The 19,201-nt window shown below is 36.0% G+C and overlaps 1 protein-coding gene across 15 annotated transcripts in view; it reads left to right on the forward strand.

Moving 5' to 3' along the window:
* Nucleotides 1–19,201, forward strand: part of CCDC91 (coiled-coil domain containing 91) — a 411,994-nt gene that overhangs the window by 363,535 nt on the left and 29,258 nt on the right. For 12 of the 15 annotated variants that reach the window (XM_089920448.1, XM_089920446.1, XM_089920447.1 and 9 more), the window contains one exon: nt 13,493–14,463. The exons of 2 other annotated variants lie outside the window; for them this stretch is intronic. In XM_089920448.1, coding sequence (XP_089776574.1) covers nt 13,493–13,603 — 111 coding nt within the window. In that variant the 3' untranslated portion in view covers nt 13,604–14,463. Of the gene's footprint in view, nt 1–13,492; nt 14,464–19,201 lie in introns of those variants that run through there. One more of the 15 variants, XM_089920441.1, reaches the window with a different exon arrangement.

Raw genomic sequence — 19,201 nt, forward strand, 5'->3', positions numbered from 1 at the left:
AAAATGCCACCAATTCTGCTTTGCAAATTCCCTACAGATTTTTAAAGGAAGGAAGAGAAGATTCTTGGTCTTTTCTTGCTTTCATTTGTATACCATTACTGGATTGTTGCATTTTATGGGAAAGCCTTTTAACTTTAACATTGTAGCATAGCATAGGTATACTTTTCATCGTAGTGAGAGTAGGATAGTATATGATTAGGAGTGTGTGGTTTTGAATCAGATTTCCTGGATTAAAACTGAGCTTTGCTATTTATTAGATTCATAAACTTGGGCAAGTACTTTAACCTTTCTTGGCTTAATGGAGATTAAAATAGTCCCTACTTTACATAGGATTATTATGAGAACTAAATGAGTTACCCCATGTAGAGTGCTTACATTACTTGGCACATTACTTGGCACATAAAAAGTTCACTTTTGGTGTTAGCTGTTAGTGCTGTTATTTTATTGAGTTCCCTAACTGTATAGTTGAGATCAGAATGTCTTTGGTTCTACTCACTCTGTCTTGAAGTATTTGTTAAATACGTTTTTGTTCCAGAAGTGGTTTGTGACAACTTAAAATATATGTATTATTAAATTTCATGGTGAATGGAAAATGAACACCAAATAATGAGTGTGAAGCTGATAGAGAGTCAATATAAATATATATTTATATTTATGCCACAATGTCCTGTCTACTTACCAAAGTTAAAATTGCTTGGAATTTCCTGGGGACAAAACTATCATATTTTATCCATAATATTCATAATTTTTAAATTGATTAGGAACTTTATGTTTCTTTCCAGATATTATAAGTTAACTTGCTTGCCTAGGCAAAATTTCACTGCTGTAGTTTTAAATCCATCCCCTTTATATGTTTTTTTTTTAACATTTTTAGGTGTTTTTCACTCTTCTAGTTTGTGGATGAAATACTCTAGCAGAGAACAGGGGAAAAAAATAAAAGAGGCACTTGCCAATGCAACTTGCATACATATATGTTCAGGTGATGGGCATAACGTGATCATTATGATTATTTTATTTTTATTTTTTACCATTCATATACTCTTAAGCCATTACAGGATATTTTATTCTATTAGTTGTTTTTCAGTGCCCAAATTAAAATTTCCAATTCAGTGGAAATTTCAGTCTCACTGACAACATTTTGAGCCTCAAGTAAATTTTTGTTTCTATTATACTAGTAGACACATACAGTGTAAACTTGGTACCTTTAGCACTGGGATTTATATTTGCCTCCTAGTAACAGAAACTAGAAATAACAATGGCATAAGCAAGTCCAGAGGTAAGCAGGTTTAAAGCTACGGAAGCTTAACAAAATCATAAAAGATTCAGGATCCTTCTGACTTTGTACTTTTTTAATCTGTAGCACTGGCTTACATGATCAGCACTATAGAATGGCAGCTGGAGCTCCAGTAAACACATCTGTGATAGAGGAAAAAGGAAAGATGCAAGAACCAAAAAGGGAAAAAAATTCGGGACAGGCGTCTGTCCCACCTTTAAGGAGCTGTTTTGGAGTTCCTCCCCAACAACTTGCACTCACGTCTCTTTAGCTACCCCTGGCAGCAATAAGGGAATGATACCTGGAGGATGTTCCCATTTTTCCTAGGACTAAACTATAATTTTATTGGTAAGAAAGAAGAGTGGATATTGGAGAAAGAACTCTCAAGCTTTGCCATAATCCCTGACTTCTCATATCTTCTGTTTGGAAGGTGTCCAGTGTTAAATTTCTTCAGCATCTTCTCTTTGAGCAGGTGCTATTACCATTTTTAGGCAATAATATCCAAATTTAGCTTTCTTAATTTAAACCAAACCTCCTTTACTTGCTTACAAGAAGGAAGGTTAGGGTTTTCCTACATTTCTCAATCCAGCTGGGATTTTAGGAGGACTGACAGGTGCTTTCCCACTTGGTTCACTCAGTAGGATAAATCTGTTTTAAAATGTGCCAGACAGATGGTGTTGTGTTTTTTCCAGGCTTCAGTGATCAAGTACACACTGTAAAATCCTGAATGACGAAGAAGAGCAGCCCTATTTAAAATGAGAGGAAAAAAGTCTATTCTCACTAACTTCCATTTGATTAAATGTTTCTTTGTTCCATTGGTTCTATTTTGAATACTGAGGATTTCCTAATGGGAATCAGGTGTGCATCCCAGCTGCAGAGCAGCACACCCTTGGGCACGTAGCCCCTTCTCTCAGTAGTGGAAACGAAGATAAGCACAGATTCTCAAAGCGTCAGAGGTACCCCAAGGTGAGGTCTGTCCTACACAGTGCCTTTATGAACATTTCCCCTTTCTTTCGTTATGGACCTAGAAAGAAGTAATCAATTGTTTTTATATACAGCCACTGAGGTTTACAGATTCTTTAAGGCATATGTGATGTATTTGATGTGCCAGTTTTTCTTTAAATGCTTCTGTTGCATTTTCAGGGAAGCATTTGTATGTTAATACAACAGAAACCTTCCTGGGCCTACCTTTTAGGAAGAGAAGATAATTACATGTTTTAAAGACGATATCTAGAGGGATTTTGGCATCTTGACAAGTTTCTGCACAAGTGTACACAATGCAATAAACCCCTACATATTTATAGCAAAACAGATACTGTGCCAAAGCCCCCAGCCGTACCTGAAGTTCTTATCTGAGAAGGCACTGTACTGTTGTGGTTTAGAGAATAGCTTAGTGTGATACACACCTGGATTTGAATCCTGGCCCTGCCACTTGGGCAAGTCATAAGATCTCTAAGCCTTAGTGGCCTCATCCAGAGTTTCAGGAGAATAAAGACGAGATAATGCACAGTAGAGGTTTTCCAGTGATGCCCTGCACTTATGTAATTTCCTTACCTTGAGCCTGGGCTGGGCGAAGCAAAGTTGGCTTTGGGGAAGATCATGGCCTCTATCTTGGGCGCTGTCTTGCTCTCTTGGCGTGCTCTCATTCTCTCTCGGTTGCTTGCTTTGGGAGAGTCAGCTATCGTGTTATTAGGCACCCTTGTGGAGAAGTTCACGTGAGCTCTGTTGGAAGTGGATGTTTTGAGGCCTGTCAGCAGCCGCTCGGTGAGCTTGGAAGCAGCTTCTTCCCCTGCTGGACTTTGAGCTGACTGCAACCCAGCCACAGCTTGATGGTAACCCCTCAGTAGAGACCATGTGTGAGAGGCACTCAGGCTGCACCCAGTTTCCTGACCCACAAAAATGGGGAGACCATAAATATTTGTTGTTTTTTGTCTTAAACCACTAGGTTTGGGTTGATTTGTTACACAGTAATTGGTAATTAATACAACACAATAAGGAAATTCACCTGTGCCTAGCAGGTAATAATAGTAACACTGTTCTCAAAACAAGAGAAGATCAGACTCCATCCAGGACTGTTAATTTTGCCCTGTAAATCAACTTCAATATATGTGTGCAGAGAGCTCAGAAATAAGCCTTGTGTACAGTTCTTTGCATGCTTTTGTACATTGAAACATAAAAGGCAAAATATATCAGTTATCTGAGAATTTTAAGATAGCACAGGAAGACAAGAACCCAAGAGGTCATGTAATTCTTTCTCCTACTTCAAAATAAGGTGAAATTTAAATTGCTGAAAATCAAAACAAAAGAGTCCTACAGAGAGTAATTGGCAGATATTGTTCCTTGGATTGACACAAAAGAATTGCTAAAATCTTTAAAACTTGATGAAAATACAAGAGTTTGTGTTTGTTGTACTTGAACAATTTGTTACTTAACAATATTTGTTTGGGATTTTTATGTTATTTAATTTACAAAAGGCCATCCTACAGATTGCAATATTTGCACTAACCTAGGTCTTAAAAAAATGTAGAACAAGGCTATTCATGGTTTGGGAGCATGTAACAAATTTTATTAAAAACTTTATGTGGAATGTCATATTAAAATCAGCCTGTCTTGCCAGAATCAATCCATTTTTTATTTGAGATAAATTCTTGCCATTGAACTCTAGAAAGTAGGATATGGAACTTATTAATAGGTAAATACAACCTTATGGATCAGAGCCCTAAGATGGGATTACTGTACAATTACTATTCTACTATACAATTTTAGTTACCTTTTCTTTCGTTCTAAAATTTTCCTAAATCTGTGGTTTTTAAAAATGTTTTGGAAATTGTCTGAATTCGGAGTAAAGCAGTTGTTACCAGAATTATATTCTTTTCAAATTTATTAAACCTCACATATGGAAGTTTATACTAGAAAGTCTAGTGTCTACATTCACTCACTACCACAGTGCATCCTTTTCTGGCCAACTGCTGTTGCTTAACTTATAAGATCGAATAAGATTGTATTCCAAGGTGGTATGCCTGCACATTAAGGTCTGGAATACATATTGGTTTATGCTGCCCAGATGATTTAGTGAAGAGCAAAAATGAGTATTCCCATTTCCCAGTGGATTCTATGGTAGTTTGGGATAAAAAGGCAGAACTGCCCAAATATGTAGAACTTATTTTAGATGATTCAAAAACAGAGAATTGACTTACCCTAAGACATCTTAAAACAAAAACAAAACAAAGCAAAACTCACAGTTCTTTAGTTGTGGCCAGTGGGGTTTAAGACTCTTTATACCCGTTTTCCATTTACTCTGAAAGAGCATCTGTAATTCATCTTGTGCTTGGTGGAAAGTTACACAACTAATTTATATGTTGATATTTTTTAACTAAATAGATAGACTTGAAATATATTTCAAAGTTGAAAAAGTTTCTCAAAGAGAGTAGGAGATGTGAACTCCGGAGTGAGAGTCTTCATGGGACGTGATGGCCTGTGAATGTTTTGGTAAAGAGGTCAGGTCTACATTTTCAGAAGTTCAGGTCCAGGCAACTGGCACTGCCTTAGTTCAAATCACTCTCCTGATCATATTGAATCTTTTAGAGTTAGAGTCATTCTAAACATGTATTTATATCACTATTATCCTCAAGTTCAAAGTCTCTTCCAACATGATTTACAATAATGACATAGTTATATTCCCAGAGAGGGGATGTTCTATCTCAACTTCAGCTTTATATACAATACATCCCTCTTGCAGTCAGATTTACTTCTCTGCAAATATAAAGAAAAGAGTATTTATTACTTATCTGAAAATATAAAGACTATTTTAAAAGAGAAACTCTTTATGGTTGGTATACCCGTAATAAGACAGATACTATAGAACTTCCATTAATGCTACAGTAACATTACAGATAAGTCTAAATTTTCTTAGGCTGAAATGCAGAATTTGAGGATACAGGATAAAGGTAAAGATGGTGGTATTTAAAGCAAAAATATTTAGATGTCACAATAAAAAGAATCACCACTCAAGAATAACAGTCATCTTCAAGTCTGTGAGTCCTTATTGTTTGTTCATAAAATGAACCAGCCCATTATGAGTATGTATGCATGTTAAGTTTTAAAATTGATTCATAATCTACTTCCTTCATGGCTACATTGAGAGAAAGGATAGTTATATCATCTCACCCAGAATGGTTGTCAGCACCTTTCTGGTCATAGTGCTGGTACTCTAGGGATGAATCCTATCTGTCCATTGTCAAATGTCCATTGTCAAATTGTGAGGGCACAGAATCTACTTGATACATAGTAGGGTTTATTAAGCAAAGATAAACTCAGGCTAATACTTTTAAATGTATTTTGAAGAAGTATATTTTTTATGTGTGGGAGGACATATTAGGTTTGTGAAATTGGCCTGTTAACAAGTCAGTGTATCACTTTTCCACAACTGTAAAATGTAGATGTTCGACTAAGCAGTCTCAAAATCTCTTACCAGTATAATTCCATGATTATTTATTAAGGGGAAACTGAACCAGTATAATATTCTCCCTATATATACAGTTTGTTTTTAGTCTAGGGGAGTTCTCAAGAAAAATTGAGTTGTGGTGTATTTTCCAAAGAATGCTTTACACACATACACACAATTCCAAGGTTTAAAAGCTTGAGAAACATTACCTATGCTATAGCCATTTTGGCAATTCACAATGCTTATTATTAGCACAAAAGCTATATAAAAGTATAAAAGAAACCTTTTTTTATCCTGCATTTCCGAAATTCCCTCCAGTTCATCATAACTCAATAAATGGCACCATCATTCTAAGAATCACCTTTTACTTCTCTTTTCCTTTCATCCATACTTCTAATCCATCAGCAACTCAAGTTGGTCCTATCTAAAAATATATTTTAAACCTGACCTGCTGTTTAAGCCTCTACTGCCAACAGTCTGATTAACTTTATATTTTCCCCAGACCAAAAGTCTCCTAACTGGGTTTTCTTCTGCTCTTGCCCCCCAACAATCTCTTGTCCCCAGTACAAGTGTGATTGTCATCGTTGTTGTTGTGGCCGTGCTGCACGGCTTGCAGGATCTCAGTGCCCCAACCAGGGATTGAACCCAGGCCATGGCATTGAGTGCCGAGTCCTAGCCACGAGGCCACCAGAGAACTCCCTACAAGTGTGATATTTTTCAGACATAGAATATGGTCACACCCTTGCTCAAAACTCTCCAGAGTCTTCCGATGACCTATAGCGCCCTTCCCGCTCTGGCCACTGTCTACTTTTCTGATCTTCTCTCCTACCAGTCCTCCCCTCACCTTGCTCATTTTGCTCCTGTCTTCTTTATTTATTGCCAGTCCTTATTCAAGCCAAGTCTGAGCCCACATTTTGGACTTTCCTCCTGTGGTTTCATCTGCCTTGTAACTTTCTTTCCTGATGCTTTTGCGTGGTTGGTTTTCTCTAATCATTCCCACCCAAAAGATGTCCCCTCTGTCCCTGTCAAATCCTTTACCCTACTTCGTTATTTTTTATAATACTGATCTCTACCTGAAGAATATTAATTTGTCTCCTCAAACTAAAATATAAACTAAAGTAAACTGTAAAGTATATAAGAGCAGAGAATTGTTTTCTTCACCACTATATTTCTCTAGTGCCTGAAACAGTGCCTGGCACATAGTAGGTACTGAATATATATTGAATAAATGAGTGAATGAAAGAATATATGAGTACTCCTAAACTCCACTAAATTCAGACCTCCTTTCTCAGTGTCACCAAACGGTCTTTGTTCCTGCTAATCTGCTTTCCTAGAATTTCTTCCACATCTTGCTCCTCTTTCAGGAGACACTCTTGGTACTCTGTTCCAGTCCTCTTCAAATCTTGCTCGACCTCTGACGTTTTCTCTGCTACATTCTCCCACAATGATCTCTCCCTGATTCTGACCTTCCACTGGACTCAGTCTTTACTGTATATATCATCACATAATTGTTCTTTAATGATTGTGTATGTCTCTTCAAAAAGATTATACACTTCTTAAGGACAAGGCCACACTATATGTATACTTTTTTTTATATATAAATTTGTTTATTTATTTTTGGCTGTGTTTGGTCTTCATTGCTGCGTGCGGGTTTTCTCTAGTTGTGGCGAGCAGGGGCTACTCGTCCTTGCCGTGTGTGGGCTTCTCATTGTGGTGGCTTCTCTTGTGGAGCACAGGCTCTAGGCGCGCGGGCTACAGTAGTTGTGGCTCACGGGCTCTAGAGCGCAGGCTCAGTAGTTGTGGCTCACGGGCTTAGCTGCTCCGCGGCATGTGGGATCTTCCCAGACCAGGGCTTGAACCCGTGTCCCCTGCATTGGCAGGCGGATTCTTAACCACTGCACCACCAGGGAAGTCCTATATGTATACTTTTTGGGGGCTCAGAGCAATAATGCACTACTAGTGGCAGTCTTAACTTCGTTACTGGTCAGCTGATTGACCAGTCAATCAATGGATTGGCTCAATCTCAAGCATGTAAATGAAACAGCTTGAGGATATGTGTGTATGTGTGGGGGATGCATATAAAGTCAGAAAAATAAAGGCATTCATACCCGAGCAGCACTGTTAAAAGGGCAGCGTTGCAATAAAAACTGAAGAACTATTTCACTTCTTATCAGAAGGTGTAAATAGTCCTTCTTACCCAATGGTATTACATCTACTGGGAAATCCGCCTGAGTAATTACAGTTCTGGATCATCATACTTGACCTTTCTTCAATGCCCACGAAAGAGCTTGTTAGTGAATGTGAAAATGGAATCCATTAAACATATTACTAAACATAAAACATATGTTTATGAGTAATTTTCTATCAGTGGATTTGCTGGATATCTCTTTTTAAGCATAAGTTTAAAATATGTAGGAGGGCAGGTTGGAAAAGTAACAGTGATAAAGGTAGGCCTAATATTTTCACATCTTCTGGTATATCGTATTGGTGAAAGCCCAGAAGATATTGAAATCACAATTAGTACTGTGTATTTAATATTTAGTATATATATTAATTATATATACATATATTTTATATACATATATATATTCAAAAACAATGTATCAGATTTTCTGGGATGTAAACAGTGTTCTTAACAGTCCCATTAAAATAAACCTTTTTTTTTCTGTAGCTGAATTTGAATTTTGCTCTCTTGACCAGTATGAGTTCACCATGCATCATATTGTGTTTTGGTGATAGGAAATAAAAGCTAAGGTCTAGAGATGCTTTGTTTTTCTTTTGCTATGGCATGAAATACTAATGGAAAGGTAAATCTAATACAGGAAATTATTGTAAAGTCGTGTCTTCTTTTTACCCCCTAAGCTTAATATTAACTTTTAATAAGTAGTATGTATGCTTTTAAACGGTTTTCAGCAGTATGCTAGCAAACTGAAGAGATGACAAAGAGGGAGAAAAAGATTTATAAAGCCCAGGCGTGTGTTTCAGAAGCCTCAGAATTTCCAGGGGTTTTTTTCAGGTATCTGAAAGAGCTGAGCAGCACCTGAAGCAACAGTAAAGAGAAGGGAAAACAAAGCAGTTAGAGCTACACTGTTATGAAGAGATTGTAAATCCTACAGCCAGTGTTTGCTGCAGCTACCCTGGACATAACATTGTCAGCGTGAAGTCACAGAATACAAATCTTTGATTCACTTTGAGATGAAAGCCACAAAAACAGAACTAAGTCCCACTCTTCAAGGGTGCAAAAAGAATATTTTGCCAAAATTCTTCTTGCCTCAATAAAGGATAATAAGGTCATGCCTAATAAAACTGAAACTGTTGAAATTCAGGAATTCGCCAAGAACATCAGTTTGATGCACTTGTTTCAGAGAGAGGAATTGTCCCTGAACTATAAGAGAAAGGTCTCAAGTGTCCCCCTCATAGACGTGATCTTACATACCATGCCCAGAAAGCACCCACCAAATTGGAATCTTAGATCTGAAATGGCCCAGTTTATCTTCTTCCTCACAGAGTATCAGTCACCTTCTTGCCCCTTGAAGTGTTGAACTCCTGTTTATTTAGTGGATTCTTGCCTTCAGACAGTTCTGGGGAGGCATGGCGAAAGATGTGAAGTTTAGCTACCTAAACCCAAAGTCAGTACATCCATCATCTTATGGTTTCTAGTTCCAGGGTGACCTTTAACACAAACAAGAGAAGGGAAGTGCTTGGTATGTTTAAATTGAAATCTCTCAAACTTTTTTGTCCTTGTACATATCCTTGCTTTTTAAGAAATTACAGGATATTCTTTCTGATGCATAACCCAGAGGATTGTTACTTAACAACAATCGCAGGTTGATTGCTAGTTTGTGCAATTATGAGTTTGTGCTATACGCTATCAAAAGGAGAAGTTTCTCCTCTAACATTCATAAATTCTAAGATATTAAATCAATTTTGTTTTTAATTGAATTCCTGATTGTTTGGGGTGTGGCTTCTAAAAGACTTTGAATTATTATATCTAATGTATGTGTGTGTATATATATATATATATATATATGCATGTTATGAACCATAATAGTAAAACAACCCCCCATGAAGCCACCTCCAAAATGAATCAACATATTTCATCCTGATTCCATCTTCCAAATACAACTATCCTGTTGTGTGTTTTTTAATAAATGTATTTATTAATTTATTATTTATTTTTGGCTGCATTGGGTCTTTGTTTCTTCGCCCCTTGGAGGGAGCGGGGTGGGGGGGCGGTACTTTACATTGCGGTTGTGCGGGCTTCTCATGGCTTCTCGTGGTTGCCATGGCTTCTCTTGTTGTGGAGCAAGGACTCTAGGCGCGTGAGCTTTAGTAGTTGTGGCTCCCGGACTCTAGAGCACAGGCTCAGTAGTTGTGGTGCACGGGCCTACTTGCTCCGCGGCATGTGGGATCCTCCTGGACCAGGGCTTGAACCCACGTCCCCTGCACTGGCAGGCGAATTCTTAACCACTGCACCACCAGGGAAGCCCTATCCTCAGTTTTGATTGCATAATATCCTTGGCCTTAAAAAGAAAAGTTATATTGCCTATTGATGTAACTCAAAATAATATACTTTTAAATTTTGCTTGGTTTTTGCATTTTATGAGAAAAAGGGTATTGAACTATCTGTAGTCTGATTGTTTCCTTTTTAAATTCAATTTTATTACAAGTGTTTATTAATTTATATTTTTCTGAAATATTTGATGGTATGGTTGGTAATATGGTAGGTAATGTGTGATATATTAACATTTATTATACAGTTGTAATAATTAAGACAGCATTATATTTGCATAGGAATAGGTGAATTGTCTATGGAGTTAGAGTAGGGAGCCTGAAGACAGATTCATGCATATGTGGAAACCTGATTTATGACAGAAGTAGCATTGCAGATGACATATTTTTTGGCTCAAGCAGTTTCTGTAAGATATGCTAGCATAGGTATACAGAGGTCTGTGTTGATAGGTGTTCATTACAGCATTGATTATAATAGCAAAAGATAAGGAACAATTCAAATGTCTATCAATAGAATAATTTTTAAATAAGTAATAAAGTAATCCATTATATAAAATTATAAATATACAATGGAAAACTATGCAACTGTTTAAAAAGAAAACAGGGAAAACTGGCCCTCCCATACACTACAGATGGGACTGATAAATTGGTACTCTCACTCTGGAAAGCAATTTGGTAATAACTATCACAGTTTAAAATATGCAAGTCCTTACAGACAACCCAATTAAAAAATGGGCAGAAGAACTGAATAGACATTTTTCCAAAGAGGAAATGCAGATGGCCAACAGGCACATGAAAAGATGCTCGACATCGCTAATCATCAGGGAAGTGCAAATTGAAACCACAATGAGGTATCACCTCACACCTGTCAGAATGGCTGTCATCAGAAAGAACAGAACTTAAAAATGTTGGCGAGGATGTGGAGAAAAGTTAACCCTCCTACACTGTTGGTGGGAATGCAAATTGGTGCAGCCGCTGTGGAAAACAATATGGAGGTTTCTCAAAAAACTAAAAATAGAACTACCATATGACCCAGCAATTCCACAGGTGGGTATATAACCAAAAAAACAAAAACACTAATTCAGAAAGATACATGTACCCCAATGTTCATTGCAGCACTATTTACAATTGCCAAGGTATGGAAGCAACCTAAGTGTCCATCAACAGGTGATGGATAAAGAAGATGTGGTATGTGTGTGTATATATATATAGATATAGATATATATCTATATATATATACACACACACACAATGGAATATTGCTCAGCCATAAAAATGAATTAAATTTTGCCATTTGCAACAACATGGATGGACTTGGAGGGCATTATGCTAAATGAAATAAATCAGACAATGAAAGACAAATATTGTATGATACCACTTATATGTGGAATCTAAAAAATAAACTAGTGAATAAAACAAAAAAGAAGCAGACTCACAGATATAGAAAACAAAATAGTGGTTACCAGTGGAGAGAGAGAAGGGGGGAGGGACAATGTAGGGGTAGAACTAAAAAAGGGATTTATATGAAATCATCTGTGTGAAATTTCCAGTAATGACAGTGGAAGAAAGTGATTATGTGAACCCTGCCATAGTTAACAATTACAAGATCTTGACCAAATATTTTTTAAAAACCTATCTTTAAACGCTTGAAAATACCCAAAGTAGACAGAAACCACTAGGAATGGACCGGACCAAGGTGTTGGTATACCCTTCTGTACTATTTGAATTTGGACCAAGTGCAAAATAATTTTATAAAACCACAAATAATTAGATTTCAATCTGTTTTATGTGTATTAAAATGAAACATTAAAAAATTCAACTTCAGTCTCCTACATAGCTTTTAAATTAGGTTAAGCACGTTTTTACTTTTAGAATTAAAAGTGCATCTGTCATTTCCTAGTAGATTGCCTTGCTCTATTCGGGTTAAGTATTTATTGATTCAGTCAATCTCAGCAAATATTTATTGAATGTCGAACATGTGGCCAGACCCTCTTCTAGATGCTGGGGTACGACAGTCAGCAAGACAGACAACTCTCTGCTTACCTGGGGTTTATCTTGTGATGAACTGTCTTATTTGATAGAGACTTGTAAGCAGAAGGTATATATTCACCTAAAGGTATCATCTGAGAGAGGAAGAAAAAAAAAAAAAAAACCCATGTGAAAAAAGGATAAACAGGAATCTTACTTCTTTATGTACATTAAAATCCCAAAATATTAGAATTGAAGGGAGTCTTAGTAGTTTTCAATCTTTTTACATGAGGATTTTGCTAAATATAATATATTGTTTTTTGATTAATTCTTAGGATACTTCAAAATTTTAATCTTTCATTTTTTTAGTCATTTTGAATTCAGTGGATTATGGATGTATAATTTAATAGAGAATTCTTGTTTGGATTTGTCTTTTTTCTTTTATGTTGGGGGGAGCATGTAGGAGGAATAGTCAACTTTTACATAAATATGACAGGTGTGTATCATGAAATGGAATTTATTTGGCTTTCTTTTGAGTTCCTCCATTCTATAACCTGTAGGTAATGTGTTGTCGTTGGTTATTTTTACACAATGAGCAATTTTTTAGGGCAGAAGAGTTAGAAACCCTTTTTTGATGTATCCAATAATCCTTACCATCCAGAAAGTTCTTTGTTATATGACTTTTATTACTAAGCCTCTATGGTTTTGTTCACTGTATTTGTTATTGATACACTAAAACAATCCTAATAAAAAATCTATAACTCAACGGGAAAACCAAGTCAAATTTGTTTCAACAATATCACGTTTCTTAAAATAAACCTTCCCCAAGAACTTTCTCTAATTTCAGGAAATTGTTTATATCCTTACCTGTCCTTTGTCCCAGTTAAACTCTATGCATGGAGTAATTATGCTGTTTTTCTATACCATGTTTTTCTTCTGTTTTTTGCATCTGTTATATTTTTTATGATATTTGTGGATTTCTAGTCTGTATATTCATTAAGAACTGGTATTTTTATATACTATTTTATATTATCTGAAATCACTCTGATCAGATTTATGGTATTTCTCCAATAACTGAATACCAACGCCAATTATAAAATTGTAATGATTATCATCTCAGCTTAGATGATAGGCCAGAAATAGTGACTGCACTGTCTCTGAGTTTAAAGCACTATTTGATTTTCTAAATCGTCATCTGAAAAGGTTTCTCTAGTGGGCTTCTGTAACATTCTTTAGCCCTCAACTAAGTATATTCTTTTTCTCTTTCTCTCTCTCTCTTTAAAAAAAATCAACAGCTTGATCAAGTCATCCGCCAAAGAAGCCTGTCCAGTTTGGAACTGTTCCTCTCTTGTGCTCAGAAACAGTTAAGTGCTTTAATAGCTACGGAACCAGTTGACATTGAATAAAGAGAACGTGACAACCTAACCCACACTGGCAATGGATAAATCATTAGACCTCTAAAATACATGCTGTGAATTATAAAGATGCTTTTGTTTTCTTTCCAAACCTTGGAAAATTGATTTCCACTTCAAGGATAAACCAAAACAGTATTTAGAAGAACTACAAGAGATCTAATTTATTTGCTTTTGTTTTCTCCTTTACATTTACTATTATTTTATTAGCAGTAGTAGTAACAGCAACAAAAAGTATGATGTGACCCCAAAACCATTGAAAATTACCAGATTAAAAGTTAACTAAGTAAACTTTATAGCCTCTGGTGCCCTGTTAACATTGTATTTGGCAAAAATAGTAAATATTTTTTACTTATTGTTTCTCAATGACTTGATAAGATTCTAGGATGTCATCATACATTTATTTGATTTTGAGGCTAGAAACAGCATGATTTTCAACATCACCTATTTATCTATGTAACTTAGATGTAAAACACTGATATGACAGAGAATCATTCTGATATTACCAAACCTCTTTTCCGTAGTGGGATCTATGTATTTTCATTGGTAACAATTAACAACACTAAAGATTATTAAATTAATTCAACTTTGATCTGATGTACCATTTAAAGGAATATATGTGTGTAATGTGCTTATTTCTTTTCTTCAAAGTCACTATGAATCAATAAAATCATTTTTCTTATGAATCATACCATGAACTTAATCTCTAGAAAGAGAATATAACTTAGCCATTTATAGGGATTCGGGTTCAAATATAAGAGATGTGAAATACTTTCCCAGTACTTCAGAAGGTACTTAATTCATGAGCAGTGTGCTTCAATGTGAAATCATGAGTTGTTTTTTTTTTTTTCAAACATCAAAACTAAAATATCATTACAAATGTATGCAAATATTCTGTCTTGTTTTCTGAAATGCTCCTACTTTCATAGGCTTTGTACTTTTCTGGGAATTTCTCAGTGTAATAAAAAAGAGCTTCAAATCTTATTTGGTTACTATTATTTTTTAATACTTTTTAAAAAAATTAATTATTAAAAAAAGTTTTTTCTTACTCAAACTTCTACACCCATGGATGATGATGTTTTTAATTTATACCTTCCCCTAAATATTATAATAATATTTATCAAGAATCTTTAAATGTTAATGACTACTTAGGTTTCTCTTACAAATTTAAATAAGAAATTAAAGCAAGCAGGCCACTGACTTGAAATGCAGCATAGTTTAAAAGGGGGGAAGGGCTTTTAATTCAGGAACAAGCCAATAACATAATGTTATGGTCACATTTAAAATCAGTTGACTCTTTGTCATCAAATTTTAAATGATAGGATATTTTACAAGTTACTCAGATATGATTTAGATGAAAATGAAGCATAACAGGTCACTGAAACTAAGATCCAGAAAGCTGTAGAAATATCAAGAGTATATAATAATCTACACCTCTCTTTCTACCTCTACCAGCACAGAATGATTTCTTCTTCTTCCATTTGGGGTTACATTAGTCTATGCTATTGACATAGAGTAATTGTGGTCTGAAGTAATTTGGAACAGATTGACACTGATCAGTCTGTGAATATTTGAGGAACACCCACCATGCACAATAATAAATTCTTATATTGCTAAAATACTTTTTTCCCATGGAGTTATCCTTAAAGATAACTGAGAACAATCATCTGAACATAAAACTATTTGATACATTAATCCTTCCAAACTGAATTAGCTGATAATCTATTTTGGTGATGTTCAAGTTATAGATTTCCACATTTAGAACTGTATTTTGTTTTTGTCCTGGTTATCACAAGGACATAAACCATCTCAGGTAGCATTCACTAAGAGAATTAGATGATTAAGCATTGTGCTGTGCCCAAAGATAAGAGTTTTTCCCTGAAATGTGAGCCCAAAGTGTCAAAGTAGTCAAATGTTTTGTATCTAAAACTTTCCCCTCCTATTGTATGGTTTCCTTAACTCTCTTTATATAGCATTTTCTGCCTTTATGTTTAGGTGAATAAGGCACCATTCTGAAAGACTAAGGGTAAGAGAGGAATTCTGTTTTTAGAATGACAAAGCCACTGTCAAACTGTGACTAATTTTAGTAACATGCTTGAGAGTTCATTATTAGAATAGTTATTTCCTCAAAAAAAAAAAATGAGTATCTGCTTTGAGCCAACTATTTTCACATGTTAGCTCAACACCCCTGTGAAGTTAAAATAACCTTGTGAAGGAGATTCGATGTTAGTGAATATTTGATGTTTAATTGCCCTTGATGACCAGGTAGAGTTGGGCTTCAACCCCAGAGCTTTCAACAGACAGTTTTACTCTTTCTAGTACCGTGGAGAAACCCAATAGTCTCTCCATAAGAAATTATCTGGAAATTTTTATCCCATATAGTCATCAGATTATTTTAATCTTTAAAGAAGGAGGCTAGCCCCCTCTTATAAGCCTAATTGGAATTCTTGCCCTGCCACATTCTAACTGTAGAACATTGGACAAGTTGCCTAACCAATTTGAGTCTCCGCTTTCTCGTTTGTGAGGTGAAAATAGTGATTTTTATAGGCTTTTTGTGAAAATTAACCTTGTAAAATGCCCCATAGAGTAGACCTCACTGGCGTGGCCACCAGTTCACAACAAGCCCCCTTTCTCTGGGAACTGCCTACAAAATACAGGTGCAGTTGCCCACAAACAACTGGCCAAACAATATTATTCTGCCCCTCTAACGTTGACGGGCTAATCCACAGGTGAAGACCACATTGGCCTCCTGAGAAGAGTCATGTGCTGAGATACTTCAACTATTTTACCCTAGGGGGCCAGACATGAACTCTGCTTCTGAGGTCAGAAGTCCCCTGATCGCTGCCTTCCCTGACTCTTGGATTCTTTGAGCTACCCAAATATTCTCCAATATGCCAGTTGGAAGAATACTTTTTTCCCTTAAGCCAGCCAGAGCCAGTTTCTATTACATGCAACCAAAAACGTATTAACCGAGGCAATCCAGCACAGAGCCCAGTGCATAATCCCTGGATACCCAGCGCTTGTAAATTCTTCATTTCCTCCACCATACTAATCCTCATCCAAAATGGGAATACTCTTTGCTTTATTTTTAAGGAATGTTAAAAATATAACTGAACCAAAGCCCCTATTGTCTAATAAAGCCAAGTAAATCACAGAGACCTAAAACTATGAACAAACAGTGCCCGATTTAGAAGTTCTCTGTCATTCAGAATCTGGAGTAGAGGTTTAAACCCAGCCTCACTAAATGCTGATTCATGTTGCAGTTCAGTGGAGCCTTACTCAGTGATTGCTTTGAAATCAAAACCAGAACAACGTCCCTATGCTTGATATTATTCTGCATTGAGTCAGGTATTTTTATTCTGATTGTTAAACTGACTGGAATCAGGAAATGCTATATATGCTTTAAAGAATGATAAAAAAAATTATTCATTCACTGAATTTAAAAAAATAGTCTTTGCATAATAAATCCTGAATAAGAAAAAAAAAAAAACCTGTGCAAAAACCTGGAAAACATGTATGAAACTCCAAGAGAAAAAAACGAGAGTTATTGAACCCAAGCATTTATCCCCTAGTCTGCTGTTTACATACCAGTAAACAACTCTACTGTGTCTCTGAAGACTACCAACAGGAAGCAGAAAGCCAAAATAAATTAATAGTTCTTAGGTTGGGAATTGGATTCAAGTGATCTCACTGAAAATATAACTTTTGTCAAAAATTTATCTCTGATGAGATTAAATACTAATTAATTGATAAAATTCGGGTGTGCCTTTGATGAAAAAATACTGTTTGATTTTGGAAGTTATGTGTTGGCATTCTCAAAATTATAAAGCAGAAACAAATTTTAGGCTGTTGGGAGAGATTTACCTTGGAGATGGTACAGTATTTATCTTAGACACTGAAAACTAGTGCACACTAAGAAACATAATCATTTAAGAACAGTGGTAACAGCTACAGCAACAAACTGTCAAACAACACCACCACCCTCCCAGCTCTATATGAAGATATTCAGGGATTATTTGCTTTTTATGAAGATGCCGTTTCTGGAAGGTTCCAAACAAACTATGTTGCTTTTCAATAAATCTTCATCAATTAAAAAAAAATAAAAAGCCAACGTGTTCTGAATCCACAGGCCACTTACTCGTGGGCATCACCACCATCATCATAGTAAGTGGGCAGAAGCAATATATGAAAACTCCCAGATGTGACTGCCAGAATTTTTTTAAGCCAGACAAAACTAAAAATGTTCCCTTTATTTCATTGAAAAATAAACACAGTTCCATACACCGAATCTGCCATAATGCAGGGGCTCCTTGGGCATCAATCATTGGTCTATATAAATAGAAGGAAAAGAGCTGGTAAAATTTTCTTTGTTCTCACCTAGTTTTCTGTTTTCTTTTCCCAGAGCCATCCATTCTCAACAAGCTGATCCCCTTTAAATTCTACTTCCTCCCACCCTGGGCACTGCACACTAGACTTTTCCTATGCAGTACGTGTGGAGTTAAATAATAGTTTGTGTTAATTGCCATTTATAATTAATAATCTGTGTTCTTATTTGTTTATATATATCTCCTCCTGAAGGAAGAGCCCACATCTGTCTTGTTTATTATATTCCGAAGGCATTTCCTAGTACCTAGCCTGTGTGTGGATTTCATGTATAATAGTCCATAAATAGTTGAATCAATCAATCATTCCACTTGTAATGTAATAAATCAACTAACCCTGAGCTAATAGAGTGACTACTAATTTAAAGGATTAGCTAAAATTGCTGTGTTTCTAAATGAGGTTCTATAAGAAAGTTAAAAAACTGTCATAAAACAGTAACCAGCCTTCTGAGCACTTTAAAATGAGTCTGCATTTCCAAATGCTACTAGGATGACTAAATCATAGCTACTAGAATGCTACTAAATTGATATGCTACCCAAATTTACAATATCCTCTAAGAGTGTAAGTAGGGAAGGATATATGGCAAATTATATATATATGAAACAATTTCTTATGGTACCAAGAGATACCTGACCTCCTGGTGAGTGCGCTGTAGGGTAAATATTAGATTCACTGGTCCATCAGGTTTCAGCTACAATAGGAGGGAGGAAGAAAGTTTGGAGATGAGATTGTATGCATAGGGTTTTGGAATCAAGAATAGGAGATCCAGAGGGCCCAGTAGGAGCTGCGGGTGAGGAGAGGGGAGGGTTTGGGATTGGATCAGATCAGGGAATATTCAGAGCAATGTGGTGTGAGAGTCCTGGTGATAATGGACGCAGAAGGATACTGATGGCCTTTTAAAATCCAATTCTGACTCCCAATTGTTATGCAAACTGGGCTTGTATTTTTGAGAAATACACAGAGATGAAGAAACAAACTCATTCAAAAGGTAGGAAAACTTGACTCAGTCCTGGCAAAGATTCAGTTCTCAGAAGTCTGGAAGCTGATTTTAAAAGAAATAACTGAAGCCACAGAATGTACAAATCACTGACTTCAACACAGCTCAGATACTGAAGCAGATTATAGAAAATGTTTTGTGGCAAGATGTATATGTAATGAATTTTGAGAGCTTGCTCTTTTGTGTAGGTATTCTTTTCTAAAAATGTTAGA

This window comes from Delphinapterus leucas, chromosome 11 (genome assembly GCF_059928025.1).
Source record: "Delphinapterus leucas isolate spDelLeu-1000000601 "Yukka" chromosome 11, BTC_Dleu_Yukka2, whole genome shotgun sequence".
Classification (NCBI taxonomy): Eukaryota; Metazoa; Chordata; class Mammalia; order Artiodactyla; family Monodontidae; genus Delphinapterus; species Delphinapterus leucas.